This window comes from Stomoxys calcitrans, chromosome 1 (genome assembly GCF_963082655.1).
Source record: "Stomoxys calcitrans chromosome 1, idStoCalc2.1, whole genome shotgun sequence".
NCBI classification, from domain to species: Eukaryota; Metazoa; Arthropoda; class Insecta; order Diptera; family Muscidae; genus Stomoxys; species Stomoxys calcitrans.
In genome coordinates this window covers 32,756,523-32,781,714 of record NC_081552.1, presented here as the reverse complement: position 1 = coordinate 32,781,714, position 25,192 = coordinate 32,756,523, and the positions used below count along the sequence as shown (strand labels likewise).

The 25,192-nt window shown below is 38.1% G+C and overlaps 1 protein-coding gene across 1 annotated transcript in view; it reads right to left on the bottom strand.

Moving 5' to 3' along the window:
• LOC106094284 (uncharacterized) overlaps positions 1-23,970 on the bottom strand; it is a 40,344-nt gene extending 16,374 nt beyond the window's left edge. The window contains exons 1-2 of the mRNA XM_059369649.1: positions 23,843-23,970; positions 2,929-4,382 (exon numbers count right to left, since the gene is read on the bottom strand). Coding sequence (XP_059225632.1) covers positions 2,929-4,379 — 1,451 coding nt within the window. The 5' untranslated portion in view covers positions 4,380-4,382; positions 23,843-23,970. The remainder of the gene's footprint in view (positions 1-2,928; positions 4,383-23,842) is intronic.
• Positions 23,971-25,192: the final 1,222 nt, after the last annotated feature.

The window sequence follows — 25,192 nt, the reverse complement described above, 5'->3', positions numbered from 1 at the left end:
TTGACGATCATGACAATATGGGTCTCAAATGAAACGTATTCGGGAGCAGATTACGAATATAGTCACGTAGTAGGAATAGACGTCATAATTTGTTGATAACGGAAGGGGCGGACCCTCCCCCGTTACTCCAAAAACAACACCCAAAATCAAAAGTGGACCGATAAGGAGAATATGGATATCAAATGAAAAGTATGCGGAAGTAGATAACGAATCTGGCATACAAATTCATGTCGAAGCATAGGGGGTCACCCCACCCCCATAAAAACCGCCAAAATGGACACATTAGACAATCACGGATATATGGGAGTCGGTTTGTTTGTTCCATATAGACTGAAAAACGGCAGAACCAATTTTCGCATATTGTGTAGGTTGGTCTGGAAGGAAACATAGGCTATATAATTTTTCGATATAGGACGGACCCTGCCCCTTATGCCAAAAACACAACCCAAAATCAAAAGTGGACCGATCGAGAGAATATAGGCATCAAATGAAAGGTACTGGAGAGAAGAATACGAATATGGCATTGAAATTTGAGTCTAAGTACCCATCGGTCCGCCCCAACCGCAAAACTCCCCAAACAGACATATTGGACGTTTGTTTTAATATGGGGCTCAAATGAAAGGTATTCGAATCTGGCAGACAAAATCAGATCGATGTATGGGGGGTCACGCCAGCCCTAAAAATGCCATTAGATCCATTATGACTATATGATACTTGGCTGAACCGATTTCCTTAAAATTTTCATAGATTGTGTACGTTTATTGGAAGGAAACATAGGCTATATAATTTTTAGATATCGGTTGGAGGCGGATCCTCCCCTTTACCACAAAAACGCCGACCATATCCGAAAGTGGTCCGCTGGGCATAACAAGGGCATTAAATGAAAAGTATTGGAGACCAGAAAACGAACATGGAAAATTTGGGTCCAAGTACCCAGCAGGGCCCCCCAACTCCAAAACTCTTCTAAACAGATCTATTCCAAGTTCATGTCAATATGGGACTCAAATGAAAAGTATTGGACAGTAGATTACAAATATGGGATAAAACATTGTGTCCAAGTAATTGGGTCCATATACCCCCAAATGGGCATATTAACCGACCAAGGCAATATGGGACTCAAATGAAAGGTGTTTGAGAGTAGAAAACGAATTTGATATCCAATTTTGGAGCCAAGTGTTTTGGGGTACGTCCTAAAGCACTCGCTAAACAGAACTTCATTTCTGTTGGGAATATAGAACGAATTTGATATCTATTTTCAGTGTAAAGTGGCGGTGGCAGTCCCAGCCCCAAAACACCCTCCAAACGGTTCAAATTAAAGGGAGTCGGAAGTGCAGCCCGAATTTGATATCCATATTTGAGTCGCACTTCTCATTACCCTAATTTTTAAAAACACCAGAAACCGAGCAAGGGCATATTCTCATTGATGTGTGACAACGAGTGCTTTCCGATTAGTTTAAATGATAAGGGACCTTTTTTTATAGCCGATTCCGAACGGCGTACCGCAGTGCGACACCTCTTTGAGGAAAATGTTTTAAATTACCATGCATGGCATTGTAACTTGCAAATGTAGCCAAACACCGCTTTGTCCGATGTTCTCGCCCGGATTCGAACGTGTTCAGCGTCATAGGCCACAATGGCACGAATTCGATATCCGCAATCAGGGCAAAGTGTCCCACTCTACACAGATATTAGAGAATTTAAGAAGACGCAGCGGAGCGGGCCCGTTTCGGCTAGTATCCAAATATAAACCGATCTGAACCATAAAGGACACGGATGTCGAAAAGCCTAACATAAGTCACTGCGTCAAATTTCAACGAAATCGGATAAACAATGCACTTTTTATAGGGCCAAGATTTTAACCAAATGTGGACCAAATTAAACAAGGATATAATAAGCATCAAATTATATTATAACTCCACTACTACGTAGTTTTATATATTAATAGGGGCTGGTCTCGATCATATTTTATTCAGGTCCCGAGAACTCATATACAAGTAACATATTCAGACAATTAATCAGCTTTTTATGGTATTAAGACCCTAAATTGGAAGATCGGTCCATATGACAGGTATATCTAAATATACTCCGATCTGAACCATATTTGAGTCCTATGTTGGGAGGCATAAAACAACTCACTATTTCAAATTTCGAAGAAATCGAATAAAAAATAAAGCTTTTATGGGCTTCAGACCGTTTATCGGGAAATCGATCAATAGGGCAGCTATATCTAAATATAGTTCGATGAACCATATTTGGGTCAGATGCCTGGAGGCCTAAAATTATTCACTATTTCAAATTTTAGCGAAATCGGATACAAAAAAAATCATTTTTGAGATCGGTCTATATGGCAGCTATATCTAAATATAGTCCGATCTGAATCATATTTGGGATGTCGGATGTCGGGAATCCATAAACTACTCACTGTTTAATCAAATATACTTTGTTTACACTTTTTTTCTAAAGCAAGCTAAAAATAACAGCTGATAACTGACAGAAGAAAGAATGCAATTACAGAGTCACAAGCTGTGAACAAAATTTGTCAACGCCGACTATATGAAAAATCCGCAATTACTTTTTGGGCAACCCAATAATTGGGTTCTCTAGAGACTCAAGAACTCATATCTGGAGATCGGTTTGTATGGGAGCTATATCAGGTTATTGGGCGATTTGGACCATATTTGGTCCAAATTTGGTACAGATGTTGGAGGTCATAACAGAAGTCGTCATCCAAAATTTCAGCCAAATCGAATAAGAATTGCGTCCTTTGCGGCTCAAAAAGTCACATCGGGAGATCGGTTTATATAGGAGTAACCTTTAAAGATAAATTATTATCATTATTGAAGAACTCATAGAACATATTTCTAATCTCAGTGCCTAATATCGGGTAAATGGATGCTAAAAATAAAAAGTTCAATTGTTTATGCTTACCTTGATGTATCATTTATGCAAATGTAATGAAACTTTTCCTCGTTATACAGTAAAAGTAAATTGGCATGATGCTCCCTCTCCTCTTTAGTCAGGTAATAAGGGCCAACAACTTCATCATTTTCATATCCAAAAACATTTACACTAATATCTGGGTTATTAGCTTCGAAATGTTTTACATCTTCTACCGCCAAAGGGAATTCCAAGCCTTGGAAATTCAGAAGAATGCCAGTTTGTAGCTGCAGCTTAACCTCATTGATCTTGACATTATATGAACTACATCGATTTGCATTCGATTTAGGCTTTTCATCCAATGCTGCTACCATGCTCCATTTGAAGCAGAACTCATCTTTATTTTGAATGTTTAGGCAAGCTTTTTTGGAGTATAGACTGTTTGGTGTTTCAATATACGAGGAGCCCTCAACATTGTTTTGGACATTGGAACCAGTATCCTGTGATTGTAGAGTTGATGATGTTTTATTATCAGATGAACCTGTGCATAACTCATCTATGTTGGCCCCCTGAGTTTTTGGTTTCTCAATATCCGACGGCAACTTGGTCATTGATACCTTATTGATATTTATATCCAATTTCAAAATACTTTGCAAACTCCAACCTGAATCGGTTAGCTCGAATTCTGACATTTCCTTGTTAAGGCTATCAATTTGCTGATTATACAATTCCTCAATATCATCATCCATGGTAAGAAGAACCATTTTTGTTATGTGATTAAATGTTTGGGCTATCTGTTGCTCACTATTTACTGCAGGTTTTTCGTAATCACATTGGAGTTCAATATTAAACTTTAGAGCTGTATGTTCGATTCGATTTAAATGCAGTAGCTTCATGAGGCAAACTTTAGCATCACCTGTAAATAGTTCTGTCACTGTGTGGTTCTTGTTATGCCAATATTCGTAGGTAGCAATGCGGTTTTTAAAGGCACTGGTAACTAGGCTTAGATTTTCATTAACTATTTTTCTAACATTTTCCTTGTGCTGGTTCGAACGCTCGTGTTGATATTTGGAAGATGTTTCAATATCACAATCCCCACACCTATATAAGGGTTTAGCCGGCTTTACAAGATTAGAGGAACTAGTATTGAGATGTGATGTATTGTCTGATGACCTTGTCCCTAGATCGCTTTGATCGCTTAATGGTAATGGCTGCAAAGTTTCTCTACCATTTCTCTCCGTACTCGTACTGGGTAACGTGGAGTTGTCCACTTGTGTGGTAGCCTGATCATTAAGGTCTTCTTTCCTTGATGTCATTTGTTTTCTTTGGTTATCTTTTGTAACGGCAGTGGCTCTTTCTGGATGCATTCTTCTTTGATGTTGTTTCATTTGGTTTCCATTTATTATTGTAACAGAACAATCTGGACAGTGGGTATTTAAATGATTGTTATATTTCCTCTTGTGCGAGAACTCCTTGTCGCAACGAGGGCACATGTAGACCATTTTCTAAAATCAATTCAAAAGAAGATAGCTAAATCAAAATCAAGTAAAAAATGTTAAGTTCGACAGGGGGTAGATACCCAGGATTTCTACTAAAAATTTACACAAATCCATTTAGTTGAGGATCATACGAGGGTCGCCTTTTATATTTCGGGATTAGAGAACACAAAATCATATATTAATCATCGAAAATCGCTTTATTTTTTTTTTTTTTTTTTTTTTTCATAATACTCCCCATAAGATCTAAACACTTTTGCATGCGTTTGAACCAATCGTCGAAGCATTTTTGCCATTCCGATTGAGGTATCTCCAAAACATGCATTCTGAACGCATCAACCGCTTCTTCAGGTGTCGAAAAACGTTGACGTCTCATTTTGTTTTTTACCTACGGGCATAAAAAGAAGTCATTCGGTGCCAAGTCAGGACCATATGGAGGATGACTCATCAAATCGAAGTTTTGAGTGCTCAAAAATGCAGTTGTTTTGTATTTTTGGAGCATTTCTTTCGACCAATCGACACTAGCCGTTTCTTCAGTGATTGACAAATTGCATAGAAGAATTGAAATTGAAATTGCCATATTGCATGTATGTTGGTCCCACTAATGCCTAAGGTTGTCTCACGAAATTCGTCTTGGAGTGAACTACGACCTCGGTTGAATTCACTATACCATTGATAAACACTGGTCCTTGATGAAGCTTCATTGCCAAAAATTGAATCAAGTTCATCGATGCACTGTTTTTGAGTTAATCCACGTCGAAAGTTGTTACAAATAATAATTTAATACCATTTTTTTAACAAGATGAATTTTTTAAGCGTTCGTATGTCAAAAGGTTCTGAGTACGTATATCCATCAAAAATCATCAAAAAATGTCAAGCTTTACGAGAGAGCTGTCAGTTGGCAGATTGCAACATAAGATTTGTCCAATCCCGAAATATAAAAGGCAACCCTCGTATTAATACTTTAGGTATCCTATTGCTGCCAAATCAGGCAAAAATTGATGTTTCTAAGGGCCTTATACGACTAATCGGGAGATCGCTAGCTACATGGGAGCTACATCAGATTTGTTGAAAGTCGAAACAGAACACTTCTTAAAAAATTTCAGCCAAATTGTATAAAGTGCAGTCAATCAAAAAGTCATGTCGGAAAATTGGTTTATATGGGACCTACATAAGGTTATAGACCAATTTAGACTATACTTAGCATGGTGGAGACTCCCCTGCACGAATTGTGCATCGAAAAGAAGCTTCAATGCCAAAGCTTAAAAATTGGCAGTATGCATTGACATCGAGGGGACTTTAACAATGTGCGGACCGACACACTGAAACAATCATTAAAGCAGTACCGGGGGTGGATAAAGCGTGGGTCCCATGGCATAATGTAAAGGAAAAAGTGGCACGGGGAACGTCCCAGGAGGACATTTTATCGCCATTCCTATGGTTGGCCAAGCCAAATAATCTTACACAGAATATATTCAAATCTTGATTTAATAAAGAAATTTGTACATTCAATTAAGTCTTTTGCTAAAAGCGGTCCTATAAACAAATGTGTATGATCTGAATAATTCAATTAACTTAATAAACCAATTTAACGAAAAATTTGTTTCTCTTTCAAAAACACGTTTAATTGACCTAGTCTATCTATCTATCTATATACATAACAAATAACAAGTAAAAGCGTGCTAAGTTCGGCCGGGCCAAATCTTGGGAACCCACCACAATGGATTCTGCTTAACTACGGGAGCTATATCTGGTTATAGACCGGTTTGGACCGTACTTGGCACAGTTGTTGAAAGTCATAACAGAGCGCTATATGCAACAATTCATCCAAATCGAATACAAATTGAGGTTTGTGAGGGCTCAAGAGGTCAAATCGAAAGATCGGTTTGTATGGGAGCTATATCAGGTTATAAACCGATTCGGACCGTACTTCGCACAGTTGTTGGAACACTACATGCAAAATTTCAGCTAAATCGGATGAAAATTGAGGCTTGTAAGGGCTTAGGAAGTCAAATCGGGAGATCGGTTTATGGGAGCTATGTCTAAATCTGAACCGATTTGGCCCATTTGCAATCCCCAACGACCTACATCGATATTAAGTATATGTGCAGAATGTCAAGCGGCTGGCTTTACGAGTTCGACCGCTATCGTGGTTTCTACAGACGGACGGACATGGCTAGATCGACTCAGAATGTCGAGATGATCAATAATATATACTTGATGGGGTCCTAATAAATCTAGCGGACAGCCTCACCCCAAAACAGTCGATCAATCGTAATTACCTAACAGGACACTGTGTGATTTAATTAAAATGAGAACATAAATAAATGTAGGGCGCCATACCTTTAAATTATGATGATTCGTTCAGAGTTATGGGATGAGATGCAAACCTTAACGTCAAGGTGGACGCCATTTTTACCTCAACGGTAAGAGGCGCTTTTTTGTTCCAAGACAAGTCCAAAGGACGTGCTGCTGGTTAACACTTTTTTGTTCAAAAGTTTTACATGGTCTAATTACTAAGGACTGTCGCCACCGCTCCAAATATTGTATATAGTCATTTAAGTTTGGATGTTAGTTGCACTACATTCTTAAAAGATTTTATTTGAGCCCGATATTCTCATGGGTACTTTGGAAGTATGAAGGCCCCCTTTCCTGCTCTACTCCCAAATACCGTACATTTGAGCCCCATATTGCCATGATCGGTAAATACGGACATACCGATTTAGGGGTCTTTTCGGACACTAAGCCCGAGCTCTACTCTCAAAGTATTGTGCTCTACTCTGAAAAATTTTTTATTTAAACCCCATATTGCCATTGGTTTAAGGGGTGTTTATGGGACGAGGCGTCCCAAACACATGGCCCCAAAATGTGTTATCTAATTCGTTTTCTATTCTCAAATACACGTTTGAGCTACATATTGTCATGGTCGGTTAACTTGTACTCTTCGGGGTAGGGGCTGTGCTCCAAATACATGATCTCACATTTGGATGCTCGTGCTCTACTCTCAAATATCATTTATTTGAACCTCATATAGCCATTGGGCTCAAAATTGGAAATCAAATTTGTTATTGCAAAAGTCAGCAAATATGTCCGGTTTGTGGTATGGGCCCTAAAAACTATCAATATCGAGTTGGTCCACTATCTTTAATACCCAAATTGTCATGTTGAGCAAAAATGTGGGGTGGACTCCCAAACACTTAAGCCTGAAAATACATCAGCATCACGCTCTACTCTCAAATATCATTTAATTGAACCCCATATAGTCATTGGGCTCAAAATTGGATATCAAATTCGTTTTTGCAAAAGTCAGCAAATATGTCCGGTTTGGGGTTTGGGCCCTAAAAACTATGAATATCGAGCTCCACTCTCTTTAAGACCCAAATTGTCATGGTAAGCAAAAATTTCCAATTTGGGTATTGTTATGGGGTGTGACGTCCACTAGACAGTTGGTCCCGAATGATGATATCAGATTCGTGGTCTACTCCCAAATACCTTTCACGGCCACTCAGTGATTTGGCCCTGAAAATATACATCAGATTAGTGTTCTTCTCTAAAATACCTCGTGTTTGAGCCCCATATTGCAATGGTCAGCAAATACGTCCTATTTTTGGTGGTGTATGGGGGTGGGGTGGCACCATAGATTTTTTTTCCCGAATATTGATAAGAGATTCGTGCTTTACTTCCAAAGACCTATCATTTGAGTCCCATATTGCTAAATTTATCCTCTTTGGGGATGTTTTTGGGGAGAGGCGGCCCTCCCAAATACTTGGTCCCACATTTGGATATCAGATTCGTATTCGATACCTTTTATTGAGGCGCAACCTCATATTGCCATGGTCAGAAAAGAAGTCTTGTATTGGGGGATGTTTTGGGAGAGGGGTGGACCCCCAGAAACTTGGTCCCACATTTGGATATCAAATTCTTATTCTTCTCGTCAATACCTTTTAGTTGAGTCCCATATTGTCATGGTCTGTAAATATGTCCGATTCAGGGGTGTTTTGGAGATTGAGATGGTCTCCCAAACACTTGGTCCGAAAATTGGATATCAGATACGTTTACTAATGTTAAATACCTTTCATTTGAAGCCCATATTGTCGTAATTGGTCTATATATATATATTTGGAGGGTTTTGGGGGTGGGTCGTCCCCCCAGGGTACCCCATCACAAATCCGTATACCAAATTTTTGGTTTTATGTTACTAAAAGAGAGCACACAAAATTTCGCTAAAATCGCACCTACCATCTCCAAGGTGTGGCGTTTCTGAAAAATTAGGGTAAGGGGGAGGGTCCGAGCACCTTCAGATATCAAAAAAAGTAGTACCCTATTTTCACCACGGTATTATTATGCACCATCTGTGGAAATTTCAAGAAAATCGTTTTTGAGTCTATAAGGAAAACACAAACAAACACTAATTGATTTTAATATATAAGATAAGATTAGCCGAGCCCGGCACGCTTCACTGCGACTTCATTTACACCACGCGAAATATATGTTTCTCCTTCTAAGTCTATAAAAAATTTAACATTTTAGTTCTACAGATTTTTTTCTTCCAAATTTCATATTCTATAGAACTTTTTTTTATATAGTTCTTTTTATACCCTCCACCGTAGGATGGGGGGTATACCAATTTCGTCATTCTGTTTGTAACTACTCGTAATATTCGTCTGAGACCCCATAAAGTATATATATTCTTGATCGTCGCGACATTTTATGTCGATCTAGCCATGTCCGTCCGTCCGTCCGTCGAAAGCACGCTAATTTCCGAAGGAGTAAAGCTAGCCGCTTGAAATTTTGCACAAATACTTCCTATTAGTGTAGGTCGGTTGGTATTGTAAATGGGCCATATCGGTCCATGTTTTGATATAGCTGCCATATAAACCGATCTTGGGTCTTGACTTCTTGAGCCGCTAGAGGGCGCAATTCTCATCCGATTTGACTGAAATTTTGCACATAGTGTTTTAAAATCACTTCTAACAACTGTACCAAGTATGGTTCAAATCGGTCCATAACCTGGTATAGCTGTCATATAAACCGGTCTTGGGTCTTGATTTCTTGAGCCTCTAGAGTGCGCAATTCTTATCCGATTAGAATGAAATTTTCACCACGTGTTTTGATGTGATATCCAACAACTGTACCGAGTATGGTTCAAATCGGTCTATAACCTGATATAGCTGCCATATAAACCGATCTTGGGTCTTGACTTCTTGAGCCTCTAGAGTGCGCAATTCTTATCCGATTAGAATGAAATTTTCACCACGTGTTTTGATGTGATATCCAACAACTGTACCGAGTATGGTTCAAATCGGTCTATAACCTGATATAGCTGCCATATAAACCGATCTTGGGTCTTGACTTCTTGAGCCTCTAGAGAGCGCAATTCTTATCCGATTGGAATGAAATTTTCACCACGTGTTTTGTTATGATATCCAACAACTGTGCTAAGTATGGTTCAAATCGGTCCATAACCTGGTATAGCTGTCATATAAACCGATCTTGGGTCTTGACTTCTTGAGCCTCTAGAGTGCGCAATTCTTATCCGATTAGAATAAAATTTTGCACCACGTGTTTTGTTAAGATATCCAACAACTGTGCCAAGTATGGTTCAAATCGGTTCATAACCTCATATAGCTGTCATATAAACCGATCTTGGGTCTTGACTTCTTGAGCCTCTAGAGAGTGCAATTCTTATCCGATTGGAATGAAATTTTGCGCGACGTGTTTCGTTGGTCTGAATCGGTCTATAGCCCGATACAGTTCCTAAATAAATCGATCTCTCTACTTTACTTCTTGAGCCCCCAAAGGACGCAATTCTTATTCGAATTGGCTGACATTTTACACAGGTCTCCAACATATAATTTAATTGTGGTCTAAACCGGATCATATCTTGATATCGCTCTAATAGCAGAGCAAATCTTTTCTTATATCATTTTTTGCCTAAGAAGAGTTGCCGGTGAAAAGAACTCGACAAATGCTCGACAAAGAAAAATAAAGTATAGGAATTTCGTTGCGGTTGTTTGATGTATTGTTTTTTAAATTTCTCACCCTAAGACGGGCCTTAACAATAAGCGTTTCAGGTAGTTTAGGTGGCAATCTTTGCCACAGATAAATATTTATTTAGTAGAGTGTGAATGCCCAAGTTTGCGTTAAACTGAGGGGAAGGCTCAACGAAGGTACACAGAATCAGAGCTTTTGGAGAGTCAGTTACGTTACAGAGGTGAAAATTTTCTACGCCTTGAAAGCGAAAGGTCAGTGGAACAAGTTTGATTGAAAATTTAGCTCAAAGATAAGAAGGCCCCTTTTTATAGTCGAGCCCAAGTGGCGTGCCGATAAGCACACATATTTTTTTCATTTTGTCACTCGATTCGTACGCCTAGTCATTAAAAGCAGCTGGTTTCATAAAGGGGAAAATAGCTTGGCGATTGAATCGAGTGACAACAAGTGAAAACATGAACACGGCCGGGCCGAATCTTATATACCCTCTACCATGGATCTCATTTGTCATTTTTTTTGGCCGATATCTCTTTATAGGCAAACAAAGGATAATGGATAAAAATTGCAAAACAGTTTAACAGTTATTAGAGAAATACGTATGCCAATTTTCGTGACAATCGATTGACACATGAAAACATAATTGCAAATTACTTAAAATCGGACGAAACATATATATGAGAGCTATATCTAAACTAAACCGATTTCGACAAAATTTCTAAGATAATGTAGTAGTTGTTGAGGAAAGCGTTGGAGAAGATTGGTAAAAAAAAAATTCACTTGTAGTGGCTGTAGGAGAGAAAATCGGGCGATATATATATGGGAGCTATATTCAAATCTGAACCGATTTCAGTGAAATTCGCCGGAAGTATTGAGAGTCATAAGAAAATCCTTCCCTTCGAGAGAATCTGTTAGCAAATAACCACATCATTGCAATATTAGACCAGACGTCTAGAACAGAACAGACGTCTCAGTCAATATGTCCATTACGAGAGGTCACTGTCTAATCGGTAATCATGCTGACAGACTGACAAAAGCAACGACTTTTGCAGAAGCTGTAAGGACATTGAAGAAGAAGAGACTTTAGAACACCTTTCCACCACTTTCCACTTTAGGTTCTCATTTCTTTGAGAACCTGTCTAATTTAACAGATGTGAACATTCGAAAGTTATTGGGATTTTTAAAGCGATCTGGATGGTTCAACGGTAGAAACTAGAAGTCATCTTTCTTTTCTGTTCCTGTGGTATTACAATGGACGAAAACGTTTAAGTGAATCTGATGGCAGACTTCCACTAAAACCTAACCAAGTCCAAATCAAACGAACTTATATATGGGAGCTGTATCAAAATTTGAACCGATTTTTTTCCAATTTCAATAGGCTTCGTCTCTTGGCAAAAAAAATCCTATACCAAATTTGAAGGTGATTGGATGAAAATTGCGATCTGTATTTTGTTCACAAATTAACATGGACAGACAGACGGACAAAGCTAAATCGAATCAGAAAGTGATTCTGAGTCGTTCGCTATGCTTATCAATGGGTCTAGCTCTCTTCCTTCTGGTTATTACAAACAAATTTACTAAGTTATAATAACCTGTAGTGGTGTAGGGTATAAAAACAATACATTTCTTTAGTATGTCACTATTGAAAAGAGTCGTTTTCCCAAAATTTTACCCCAATATGATGAACTGTGGCGGAAAAAATTTAACACTAGAAGAATTTTCCAGAATATACTCACCATATATCGTTCAATTACTCTGGTTTTACAAATTGCCAAGCGTATACTACAACACCATATGTTATCGCACCGAATGATTTGATTTGATTTGATCTGACTAGATTAGAGTTTTTTATTATAATAGTTCATTTATAAAGGAAAAAAAAACTACTAATAGAATTTGACATTACATATATGTTCTTTGTAAGATTGGCTTTTTATTATGATATGACAATGTTGTATTTATATAAAGTTGAATTATTTGATTAACAAAATTTCAAGGAGAAAACTCATTTTGTATAAACCTTCTGTATCCTAAGCTATTTGCTCAACATTTATGCAGTTGTATTAAAACTTTACCATTAAGAATTTCATAACACTCAGTGTTGTAAGTGGAAGTATATTTTTACCGAAATAAACTGTTCTTAAGTGATCAAAAATTGGACAATGGCTAAAAAGTGATACCTGTTATCCGTCTCATCTCTATTGTTCAAATACCCTCTGTATTATTATTTCTCTTGCTGGAAATATCAAACTCATCTTCTTGTATGAGTTCATATCCACAAAATATGTTAATTGTTATATTGGAAATTTGAATATACAATACATCATGAGGCTGAAGTCCATTACAATTCCTAGATCCGAAGATAAATCCCCCCGGTTTTCTTATTCGTAAGTTGTCAGTATGAATAACATTATCGGCCACAATTCGGGGGAGCCTTTCCTAAGGCATTGAGAGTACTTTCGCCATATACTTGAAGTTCATTTTAAGTGTTTCCGAACACATACTGGGGTGACCAGTCTCCAGATGAATCATGTTATTTTCGGTATTATTAGGTAGAAATCAAATCTTTTTAGTTTTAAAAGTTTAAAAGTTTCCCTGCCTGTTCATAACATTCGAATACCGAGAATAAAACCAACATTGCTGCCGTTTCGAAAAATTATCGTACACATGTGGCATTTATTGTCAACTTAGATCCCTCTAATTTCTATCGAGATGTTTTCTGAATTACATTTTATAGGTTACGTTAATCCCAACATATTTATATTTATGAACTAACTGTATGGGATGAGATCCATGTAACCTTGGGTGTCCCTCCTAAAAATTCCCCTGAAGAGCCCATTTTAAGCATTAATTTCGGGAAGAGTAATTTTGAAGGAGAGTCCGCCAATAGGATTATAGGTCGTCTGCGTGCATATGCAGCTTGATTTCCATATCCTCCATAACTAAACCGGAGGGCAGTTCATTGTGCATATTATTCAAAAACAGTGAGAACAGCAGGGGACTCAACAGATGACCTTGTCTGACTCTCTGAAACCATCCGATAATAGACTACCGTTCCATACCTTACTAATATTGCCCTGATAAATCAGTTTTGGTCGAGGGCCCAATGGCAGATAGTTTTGTTCAATTAAGAGTTGCGCGGAAACCTATAGAATGCGAACGTAAAATCGACGAAAACACAATAGTCTTTCTTCCAATGTTGAAATTCATATGTGCCAGGTTCGTTGAAGTAAACATATTATCTGGAACTCATTCATCATACCTTTATGGCTTACCCAACTATCAATTCTTAATTCTCTTCTTAATCGTAATCGTATAAACGAACTTCACTATTCCAATACGATTGCTTAGATATTCAGCATCACTTTCCTTCATGGCGACACGCCGTTCGGACTCGGCTATAGCAGGGAGGTCCTTATCATTGAGCTAAAAGTGGAATCGGGCAGCACTCGGTAATATGTGAGAAGTTTGCCCCTGTTCCTGCAATGGAATGTTCATGGCTAAATTTGCAATTTCCATAAAAACGCCCTATTTTTTCGAATTGTCATAAGTGAATAGTCTGTCACGTGGATAAGACAGTATTTAACTCCATGTTAGAATTTAACATAAACAATAAACCTTTGTTGAACGGAAGTTTACGTTTAGTAACGTTTGATCTCGTAGTTAGTATATTTGAGCAAAGACTGGAGAATCCATTGTCAGCTTCTTTTATTGTGCTACATTTCTGCCTGAGAGCACAACATTGCATCATTTTGACAGCTTTTCCATTTTCAGCTTCTTATCGGTTAGTTCTGATTTGAGATTTTTATTTTTTTTTTTTTTGCGAAGTTGCTGAATCTCGGAGTGCAAAATATTTAAATCTGCCTTTTTGACCATATCATTAAGTTTTGCATGTAGTGCGTTATTTAGTTTGGTGTCAAAAACATTCCATGAAAATGTATCGGCAACCACAGCTGTAGAGGGCTGTATGCATATGTCGAAGGCGTTAGCAGAAAATACTAGCTTGCCTAATGACATTGTTGCTGCTTTATGACCACTTTTAACAGATCTGTCGCGACAGCTTATGTGCCTTTTAGCAACAGAGGCTTTAATGAGAATCGGGAGATGTTGATTTTTCCGACTGATGGTTAATTAACGATTGAGAATCAGGAAGACCACGTATTGGAACATGACTGCATTGTTGCTGTTAATATTGAAATGAAATGAAATAAAATGAGATGAAGTGAAATGAAATGATACAAGTAAAAGCGTGCTAAGTTCGGCCGGGCCGAATTGTATATACCCTCCACCAGGGATCGCAATTGTCAACTTCTTTGTCCAGTATTTCTTTATATGCAAACAAAGGATAATGGACAAAAATTGTAATGCTGTTGAAGCCATATCAGGTTATGGACCGATTCGGACCATACTTGGTTTGGTCTCCGACATGACCAGGGTAGAAATCATTGTGGAAAATTTGTAGTGGAGACCATATTTGGCACACATGTTGAAGATCATAGTAGGAGTAGTTGTACAAATTTCAACCAAATCCCATAAAAATTGCGCTTTCTATGGTCTCAAGAAGTATAATCCGGAGATCAGTTTATATCAGGTTATGAACCGATACTTGGCAATACCATTCTGACCATACTTGTTGGAAGTACGAACAAAAGACTTCGTGCAACATTATTGCCAAATCGGATAATAATTGCGCTCTCTAGAGGCTTAAAAAAATCAAGATCCGAGATAAGTTTATATGGCAGCTTTATCAAATTGTGAACCGATTTTGACGGTTGTTGGAAGTCATAACAAAAATTCAGTCAATTCGGATAAGGATTGCACCATCTAGAGGCTCAGGAAGTCCAGATCTAAGATCGGTTTATATAGCAGCTATATGAAAACATGGGCCGATATGATCCATTTATAATCCCAGCCAAAATTTGTGCAAAATTAAAAGCGTCTAGCTTTATTTCCTCGAATAAAGAGTGCTTTCCATGGACAGACAGACGGACAGACATGGCTGGATCCACTTAACATGTCATGTCGATCAAGAATATATATACTTTATGGGGTCTTAGCCCAATATTACGATGTGTCGCAAACAAAATGGCGAAGTTAGTATAACCCTATCTTATGGTGGAGGATGTAATTAATTAAAACAAGAAAAGGCGTGCTAAGTTCGGCCGGGCCGAATCTTATATACCCTCCACCATGGATCACATTTGTCGAGTTCTTTTCTCGGCATCTCTTCTTAGGCAAAAAAGGATATAAGAAAAGAGTTGCTCTGCTATTAAAACGATATCAAGATATGGTCCGGTTCGGACCACAATTAAATTATATGTTGGAGACCTGTGTAAAATTTCAGCCAATTCGTATAAGAATTGCGCCAATTGGGGCTCACGAAGAAAAATAGAGAGAACGATTTATATGGGATCTGTATCGGGCTATAGACCGATTCAGACCATAATAAACACGTTTGTTGATGGTCATGAGAGGATCCATCGTACAAAATTTCAGGCATATCGGATAATAATTGCGACCTCTAGGGGTCAAGAAGTCAAGATCCCAGATCGGTTTATATGGCAGCTATATCAGGTTATGCACCGATTTAAACCTTATTTGACACAGTTGTTGAAAGTAAAAATAAAATACGTCATGCAAAATTTCAGCCAAATCGGATAGGAATTGCGCCCTCTAGAAGCTCAAGAAATCAAATCCCCAGATCTGTTTATATGACAGCTATATCCGGTTATGAATCGATTTTAACCTTACTTGGCACAGTTGTTGGATATCTTAACGAAATACTTCGTGCAAAAATTCATTCAAATCGGATAAGAATTGTGCCCTCTAGAGGGTCAAGAAGTCAAGACCCAAGATCGGTTTATATGGTAGCTATATCAGGTTATGGACCGATTTGAACCATACTTGGCACAGTTGTTGGGTATCATAACAAAACACGTCGTGCGAAATTCCATTCCAATCGGATAAGAATTGCGCCCTCTAGAGGGTCAAGAAGTCAAGACCCAAGATCGGTTTATATGGTAGCTATATCAGGTTATGGACAGATTTGAACCATACTTGGCATTGTTGTTGGATATAATAAGAAAACACGTCGTGCAAAATTTCATTTCAATCGGATAAGAATTGCGCACTCTAGAGGCTCAAGAAGTCAAGACCCAAGATCGGTTTATATGGCAGCTATATCAGGTTATGGACCGATTTCAACCATACTTGGCACAGTTGTTGAATAACATAACAAAACACGTCGTGCAAAATTTCATTCTGATCGGATAAGAATTGCGCACGCTAGAGGCTCAAGAAGTCAAGACCCAAGATCGGTTTATATGGCAGCTATATCAGGTTATGGATCGATTTAAACCATACTTGGCACAGTTGTTGGATATCATAGCAAACCACGTCATGCAAAATTTCATTCCAATCGGATAAGAATTGCGCACTCTACAAGCTCAAGAAGTCAAGACCCAAGATCGGTTTGTATGGCAGCTATATCAAAACATGGACCGATATGGCCCATTTACAATACCAACCGACCTACACTAAAAAGAAGTATTTGTGCAAAATTTCAAGCGGCTAGCTTTACTCCTTCGGAAGTTAGCGTGCTTTCGACAGACAGACGGACGGACGGACGGACGGACGGACAGACGGACGGACATGGCTAGATCGACATAAAATTTCACGACGATCAAGAATATATATACTTTATGGGGTCTCAGACGAATATTTCGAGTAGTTACAAACAGAATGACGAAATTAGTATGCCCCCCATCTTATGGTGGAGGGTATAATAAAATATATGAAACATTCTTCTTATCCTGTTACACTCTGCAATGGTGTGTTAAGCTTGCATGTTTAAATACTATAAAGTGCTCAATTTGATTATATTCCACATAAAAGTCTTTTGGCAGAACTAAGCCTGTTGGTAATGGAAAAAGATATTGAGAAAAAATGCCGTCAGTATTGCCGAGATGCAGTATGCGAAAATGCAGTTTGTAGAAATACATAAATTAATATGGATAAACAAAGATTTAATTAAGAAAGAATGATCTAATGGTCATTCTATGTGATGAAATTTAATACATAAAATAAGTAAAAGCGTGCCAAGTTCGGCCGGGCCGAATCCTGGGAACCCACCACCATGAATTCTGCTAAAATATGGGAGCTTCATTAGGTTCTTGACAGATTTGTACCGTACTTGGCAAAGTTGTTGGAAGTCCTAACGGAACACAATGTGCAAAATTTCAACCAAATTGAACAAAAATCGAGAAATCGGTTAATTTGGGAGCTATAACAGGTTATAGACCGATTCGGACCGTACTTGGCACAGTTGTTGGAAGTCAAAACAGAACACAATGTGCAAAAAGTCAGCCTAATCGTATGAAAATTGCGGCTTCCAGGGGCTCAAGAAATCAAATCGGTTTATATCAGAGCTATTTCCAAATCTGAACCGATATGGCTCATTTGCAATATCCAATGACATACATCAATGTTGTTGTTGTAGCAGTGTTGTACACTAAAATGGCAGCCTTTGCCGATGAAGGAAACCATCGAGACAATCCGGTACGAACAACCGGCTGCCATGGGATTGACATACATCTATATTAAATATCTGTGCAAAATTTTAAGCGGCTAGCTTTACCCGTTCTACCGCTATCGTGATATTGACCGACGGGCGGACATGGCTAGATCGAGACTCAGAACGTCGAGACGATCAAGAATATACACATAGCCCATAAAGTCTGCGTTCACCTGACAAACTTTTATGATTGGTTAAAGAACACAAAATAAAATTATTGGGTTGCCCAAAAAGTAATTGCGGATTTTTTAAAAGAAAGTAAATGAATTTTTAATAAAACTTAGAATGAACTTTAATCAAATATACTTTTTTACACTTTTTTTCTAAAGCAAGCTAAAAGTAACAGCTGATAACTGACAGAAGAAAGAATGCAATTACAGAGTCACAAGCTGTGAAAAAATTTGTCAACGCCGACTATATGAAAAATCCGCAATTACTTTTTGGGCAACCCAATATAAATCAAATCAACTCCTTTACATATATTTTTTCTTCATATTCCTAACATCAAAAAACAAAAACAAAATTCTAAGTTTGGTTAAGCACTTTTACTCTAGAGCGATTTAAATATGATTGTTCAGTAATTAAAAATAAACAAAAGAGTTATTTAAACACAAAATAAAAACACATTAACACATTCCTAATATTTGCTAGGAGAGCCACGTTGTTTTAAGACTGCGCTTAGTCTATTTGGCATGGAGTTTACCCACTTCTCTGTTTCCTCAGATGTTTTTTCCCCCATTCTGCCTGCATGACACTTCGTAACATCTCCTTGCTGGTTATAAAGTTTCTCTGGTTTCTCCAATAGATCCCAAAGATGCTCAATGGGGTTGAGATCTGGTGATTGGGGGTGGTGTTTTAAGCTGCTTGGGAGTGTTATGTAGAAGCCAAAGCCTAACAACCTCCGATGTATGCTTTGGATCGTTATCTTGTTGGAACCAAAATGTCGTTGCTAACCCTAGTTTAGCAGCACTTGGTTTCAATTTTTTTTTTTCAAAACATTGAGATAACCCCATTTATCCATTTTGGACTCAATAAATTCTAATTGACCCACTCCACAAGCAGCCATACATCCCCACACCATAACTCAACCACCATCGTGCTTCACCGGTCCAACTAAATTTTGTTCTTCTATTGGGTTGCCCAAAAAGTAATTGCGGATTTTTCATATAGTCGGCGTTGATAAATTTTTTCACAGCTTGTGACTCTGTAATTGCATTCTTTCTTCTGTCAGTTATCAGCTGTTACTTTTAGCTTGCTTTAGAAAAAAAAAAGTGTAAAAAAGTATATTTGATTAAAGTTCATTCTAAGTTTTATTCAAAATGCATTTACTTTCTTTTAAAAAATCCGCAATTACTTTTTGGGCAACCCAATAGCTCAGTCCCGGATTTGCGCCACACTATTTGCCGACCTTTAATGCCAGATATACAGAATTTGATCTCGTCGGGGAAAATAATTTGTTTCTAGAATTCAGGAGACTTTTTGATGAAAGTATTAGCGAATGCAGTCCGCTTTTGTCTGTTTATGACTGAAAAATACGGCTTTCTTCGAGCAACTCTTCCATGAAATCCAGCTCTATGTAATATTTTTCTGGCAGTTTCGGCACAGATGCTTTTTTATACCCTCCACCATAAGATGGGGGGTATACTAATTTCGTCATTCTGTTTGTAACTACTCGAAATATTCGTCTGAGACCCCATAAAGTATATATATTCTTGATCGTCGTGACATTTTATGTCGATCTAGCCATGTCCGTCCGTTTGTCCGTCCGTCCGTCCGTCTGTCTGTCGAAAGCACGCTAACTTCCGAAGGAGTAAAGCTAGCCGCTTGAAATTTTGCACAAATACTTCTTATTAGTGTAGGTCGGTTGGTATTGTAAATGGGCCATATCGGTCCATGTTTTGATATAGCTGCCATATAAACCGATCTTGGGTCTTGACTTCTTGAGCCTCTAGAGTGCGCAATTCTTATCCGATTGGAATGAAATTTTGCACGACGTGTTTTGCTATGATATACAACAACTGTGCCAAATATAGTTCAAATCGGTTCATAACCTGATATAGCTGCCATATAAACCGATCTTGGGTCTTGACTTCTTGAGCCTCTAGAGTGCGCAATTCTTATCCGATTGGAATGAAATTTTGCACGACGTGTTTTGCTATGATATCCAACAACTGTGCCAAGTATAGTTCAAATCGGTCCATAACCTGATATAGCTGCCATATAAACCGATCTTGGGTCTTGACTTCTTGAGCCTCTAGCGTGCGCAATTCTTATCCGATTGGAATGACATTTTGCACGACGTGTTTTGCTATGATACCCAACAACTGTGCCAAATATAGTTCAAATCGGTTCATAACCTGATATAGCTGCCATATAAACCGATCTTGGGTCTTGACTTCTTGAGCCTCTAGAGGGCGCAATTCTTATCCGATTGAAATGAAATTTTGCACGACGTGTTTTGTTGTTATATCCAACAATTGTGATAAGTATGGTTCAAATCGGTCCATAACCTGATATAGCTGCCATATAAACCGATCTGGGATCTTGACTTCTTGAGCCTCTAGAGTGCGCAATTCTTATCCGATTGGAATGAAATTTTGCACGACGTGTTTTGTTACGATATCCAACAACTGTGCCAAGTATGGTTCAAATCGGTCCATAACCTTATATAGCCGTCATATAAACCGATCTTGGGTCTTGACTTCTTAAGCCTCTAGAGGGCGCAATTCTTATCCAATTTGAATGAATTTTGGCACGTAGTATTTCGTTATGATATCCAACAACTGTGCCAAATATGGTTCAAATCGGTTTATAACCTGATCTGGGGACTTGACTTCTTGAGCTTCTAGAGGGCGCAATTTCTATCCGATTTGGCTGAAATTTCGCAAGACGTTTTTTATTGTTACTTTCAACAACTATGTCAAATAAAGTACAAGTCGGTTCATAACCTGATATAGCTGCCATATAAACCGATCTGGGATCTTGACTTCTTGAGCCTCTAGAGGTCGCAATTATTATCCGATTTGCCTGAAATTTTGTACGACGGATTCTCTCATGACCATTAACATACGTGTTTATTATGGTCTGAATCGGTCTATAGGCCGATACAGCTCCCATAGAAATCGATCTCTCTATTTTACTTCTTGAGCCCCCAAAGGGCGCCAATTTTATTCGAATTGGATGACATTTTACACAGGTCTCGAATATATAATTTAATTGTGGTCCAAACCGGACCATATCTTGATATCGCTCTAATAGCAGAGCAAATATTTTCTTATATCCTTTTTTTGCCTAAAAAGAGATGCCGGGAAAAGAACTCGACAAATGCGATCCATGGTGGAGGGTATATAAGATTCGGCCCGGCCGAACTTAGCACGCTTTTACTTGTTTTTTTTTTCAAAATATTGAGATAACCCCATTTATCCATTTTGGACTCAATAAATTCTAATTGACCCACTCCACAAGTAGCCATACATCCCCACACCATAACTCCACCACCATCGTGCTTCACCGGTCCAACTAAATTTTGTTCTTCTATTGGGTTGCCCAAAAAGTAATTGCGGATTTTTCATATAGTCGGCGTTGACAAATTTTTTCACAGCTTGTGACTCTGTAATTGCATTCTTTCTTCTGTCAGTTATCAGCTGTTACTTTTAGCTTGCTTTAGAAAAAAAGTATATTTGATTAAAGTTCATTCTAAGTTTTATTCAAAATGCATTTACTTTCTTTTAAAAAATCCGCAATTACTTTTTGGGCAACCCAATAGCTCAGTCCCGGATTTGCGCCACACTATTTGCCGACCTTTAATGCCAGATATACGGAATTTGATCTCGTCGGGGAAAATAATTTGTTTCTAGAATTCAGGAGACTTTTTGATGAAAGTATTAGCGAATGCAGTCCGCTTTTGTCTGTTTATGACTGAAAAATACGGCTTTCTTCGAGCAACTCTTCCATGAAATCCAGCTCTATGTAATATTTTTCTGGCAGTTTCGGCACAGATGCTTTCTTATACCCTCCACCATAAGATGGGGGGTATACTAATTTCGTCATTCTGTTTGTAACTACTCGAAATATTCGTCTGAGACCCCATAAAGTATATATATTCTTGATCGTCGTGACATTTTATGTCGATCTAGCCATGTCCGTCCGTCTGTCCGTCCGTCCGTCCGTCCGTCCGTCTGTCTGTCGAAAGCACGCTAACTTCCGAAGGAGTAAAGCTAGCCGCTTGAAATTTTGCACAAATACTTCTTATTAGTGTAGGTCGGTTGGTATTGTAAATGGGCCATATCGGTCCATGTTTTGATATAGCTGCCATATAAACCGATCTTGGGTCTTGACTTCTTGGGCCTCTAGAGTGCGCAATTCTTATCCGATTGGAATGAAATTTTGCACGACGTGTTTTGCTATGATATACAACAACTGTGCCAAATATAGTTCAAATCGGTTCATAACCTGATATAGCTGCCATATAAACCGATCTTGGGTCTTGACTTCTTGAGCCTCTAGAGGGCGCAATTCTTATCCGATTGGAATGAAATTTTGCACGACGTGTTTTGCTATGATATCCAACAACTGTGCCAAGTATAGTTCAAATCGGTCCATAACCTGATATAGCTGCCATATAAACCGATCTTGGGTCTTGACTTCTTGAGCCTCTAGCGTGCGCAATTCTTATCCGATTGGAATGACATTTTGCACGACGTGTTTTGCTATGATACCCAACAACTGTGCCAAATATAGTTCAAATCGGTTCATAACCTGATATAGCTGCCATATAAACCGATCTTGGGTCTTGACTTCTTGAGCCTCTAGAGGGCGCAATTCTTATCCGATTGAAATGAAATTTTGCACGACGTGTTTTGTTGTTATATCCAACAATTGTGATAATTATGGTTCAAATCGGTCCATAACCTGATATAGCTGCCATATAAACCGATCTGGGATCTTGACTTCTTGAGCCTCTAGAGGTCGCAATTATTATCCGATTTGCCTGAAATTTTTTACTACGGATTCTCTTATGACCATTAATATACGTGTTTATTATGGTCTGAATCGGTCTATAGGCCGATACAGCTCCCATATAAATCGATCTCTCTATTTTACTTCTTGAGCCCACAAAGGGCGCAATTCTTATTCGAATTGGCTGACATTTTACACAGGTCTCCAACACATAATTTAATTGTGGTCCAAACCGGACCATATCTTGATATCGCTCTAACAGCAGAGCAAATCTTTTCTTACATCCTTTTTTTTGCCTAAGAAGAGATGCCGGGAAAAGAACTCGACAAATGCGATCCATGGTGGAGGGTATATAAGATTCGGCCCGGCCGAACTTAGCACGCTTTTACTTGTTTAAACATTGTTTTAATATTTTCAACAATTTTGGTTGATGTTATACGAGGGTTGTTGCTTGCCATATTAATCACTTTGCTCTCTTCTCTAACGGATAATTTTTTTGGACGCCCAGGTCGAGGCTTTCAAGTTATAATGCCGGTTTCTTTGTAATTATTAATACGCGCTGGACAGAAAAATACGTTCTTCCAACTGTTCCACCAATATTTCTAAAGCTTTGTCCTTCTTTCCACAATTTAATAATTATTTTTCTTTCAGATAAGGATATTTCCTTTCCTTTAGTTTACATGTTTCCAAATTTATTAATTAAAAAAAAACAAGTGTAACTATCACTATGAGAGGAATTTGATATATGGGGTTCACATATAACTTGGGAGTCCGTCCAGTCTCAATAAATAAACACTTATACTTCGCCTGAGCCAGTTGTTAAACAACAATACATTTCTTTTGCATGCTACAATTGATTTACTTGTTTTCCCGGAATTTAACCGCAATAGATAAGTTTTGAAGGCAAAAATGTAACACACACTCGAAGAAATTTCCAGAATATATTTACCCTATATGGTTCAATTGTTTTACAAACTGCCAAGCGTACACTGCAAGCGCATATGTTATCGCACTGAATGTAAATTAAAGACTGAAAAGCAAGCAAGAGCAAGACCACGTAATGCAACGTTATGACACTGCTGCTGTGGATACTGAAAGAGAGTGAGAGTAATTGTGAGCAATATTGTCGTTGCAAGCTGGATAATAAAATAAGGCCGGTCATACACACAGAAGTTCAGCAAGTACGTTTGATATTTTAAGGGTGATGTATATCACCATTCAAATCCATTTAAAATGATGAAACGGTGTTTTAACACATATAAACGTTGCTTGCAATCTATAATCGGCCTATGCTTTTCTAAAATAATTAAATAACATAAAATAAAATAAAGTAAAATATATAAATGGTAAGTATAGCTTGCACGATTAAATGCTCTAAAGTGCTCATATATGCAGAACTAAACCTGTTTATGAAAGGCCGGACTAGTAGTTCGTAACGGAAATTGGAAATAGTGAGAAAAATGACACCAGTGTTGCCGTTTAATTTTTCTATTATCACCCAATCACCCAAAAACAAACAAGCTATTGGGTTGCCCAAAAAGTAATTGCGGATTTTTCATATAGTCGGCGTTGACAAATTTTTTCAACGGCTTGTGACTCTGTAATTGCATTCTTTCCTCTGTCAGTTATCAGCTGTTACTTTTAGCTTGCTTTAGAAAAAAAGTGTAAAAAAAGTATATTTGATTAAAGTTCATTCTAAGTTTTATTAAAAATTCATTTACTTTCTTTTAAAAAATCCGCAATTACTTTTTGGGCAACCCAATATATCTAAGTATAGTCTGATTTGGACCATATGCAGGTTGGATGACGGCAGGCTTAATACAAGTCTCTGTGTCAAATTTCATTGAAATCGGGTAATACATGCAGATTTTATGGGCTTAAGGCCCAGCAGATTAGTCTATATGACAGCTATATCTAAATATAGCCCGATGTGATCCATATTTGAATCGGATGTCGGGAGGCTTAAATAAACTCACTTTAAGCCTCCCATAATCGTAATCGGATAATAATTGCGGCTTTTATGGGCTTAAGACCCTAAATCGGCATATCGGTCTATATGACAGCTATATCTCAATAGAGACCGATCCGAACCATTTTCGAGACGCATATCAGTAGGCTTTAATCAATTCATTATTTCAAATTTCAGCGAAATCGGACAAAAAATGCGGCTTTTATGGGCTTAAAACCCTAAATCAGCAGATTGGTCTATATCGCAACTAAATATCTAAATATTGTCCTATCTGGACCATTTTCAGGTGCGACGTCGGGCGGCTTTAAATATCTGTTTGTTTTAAATTTC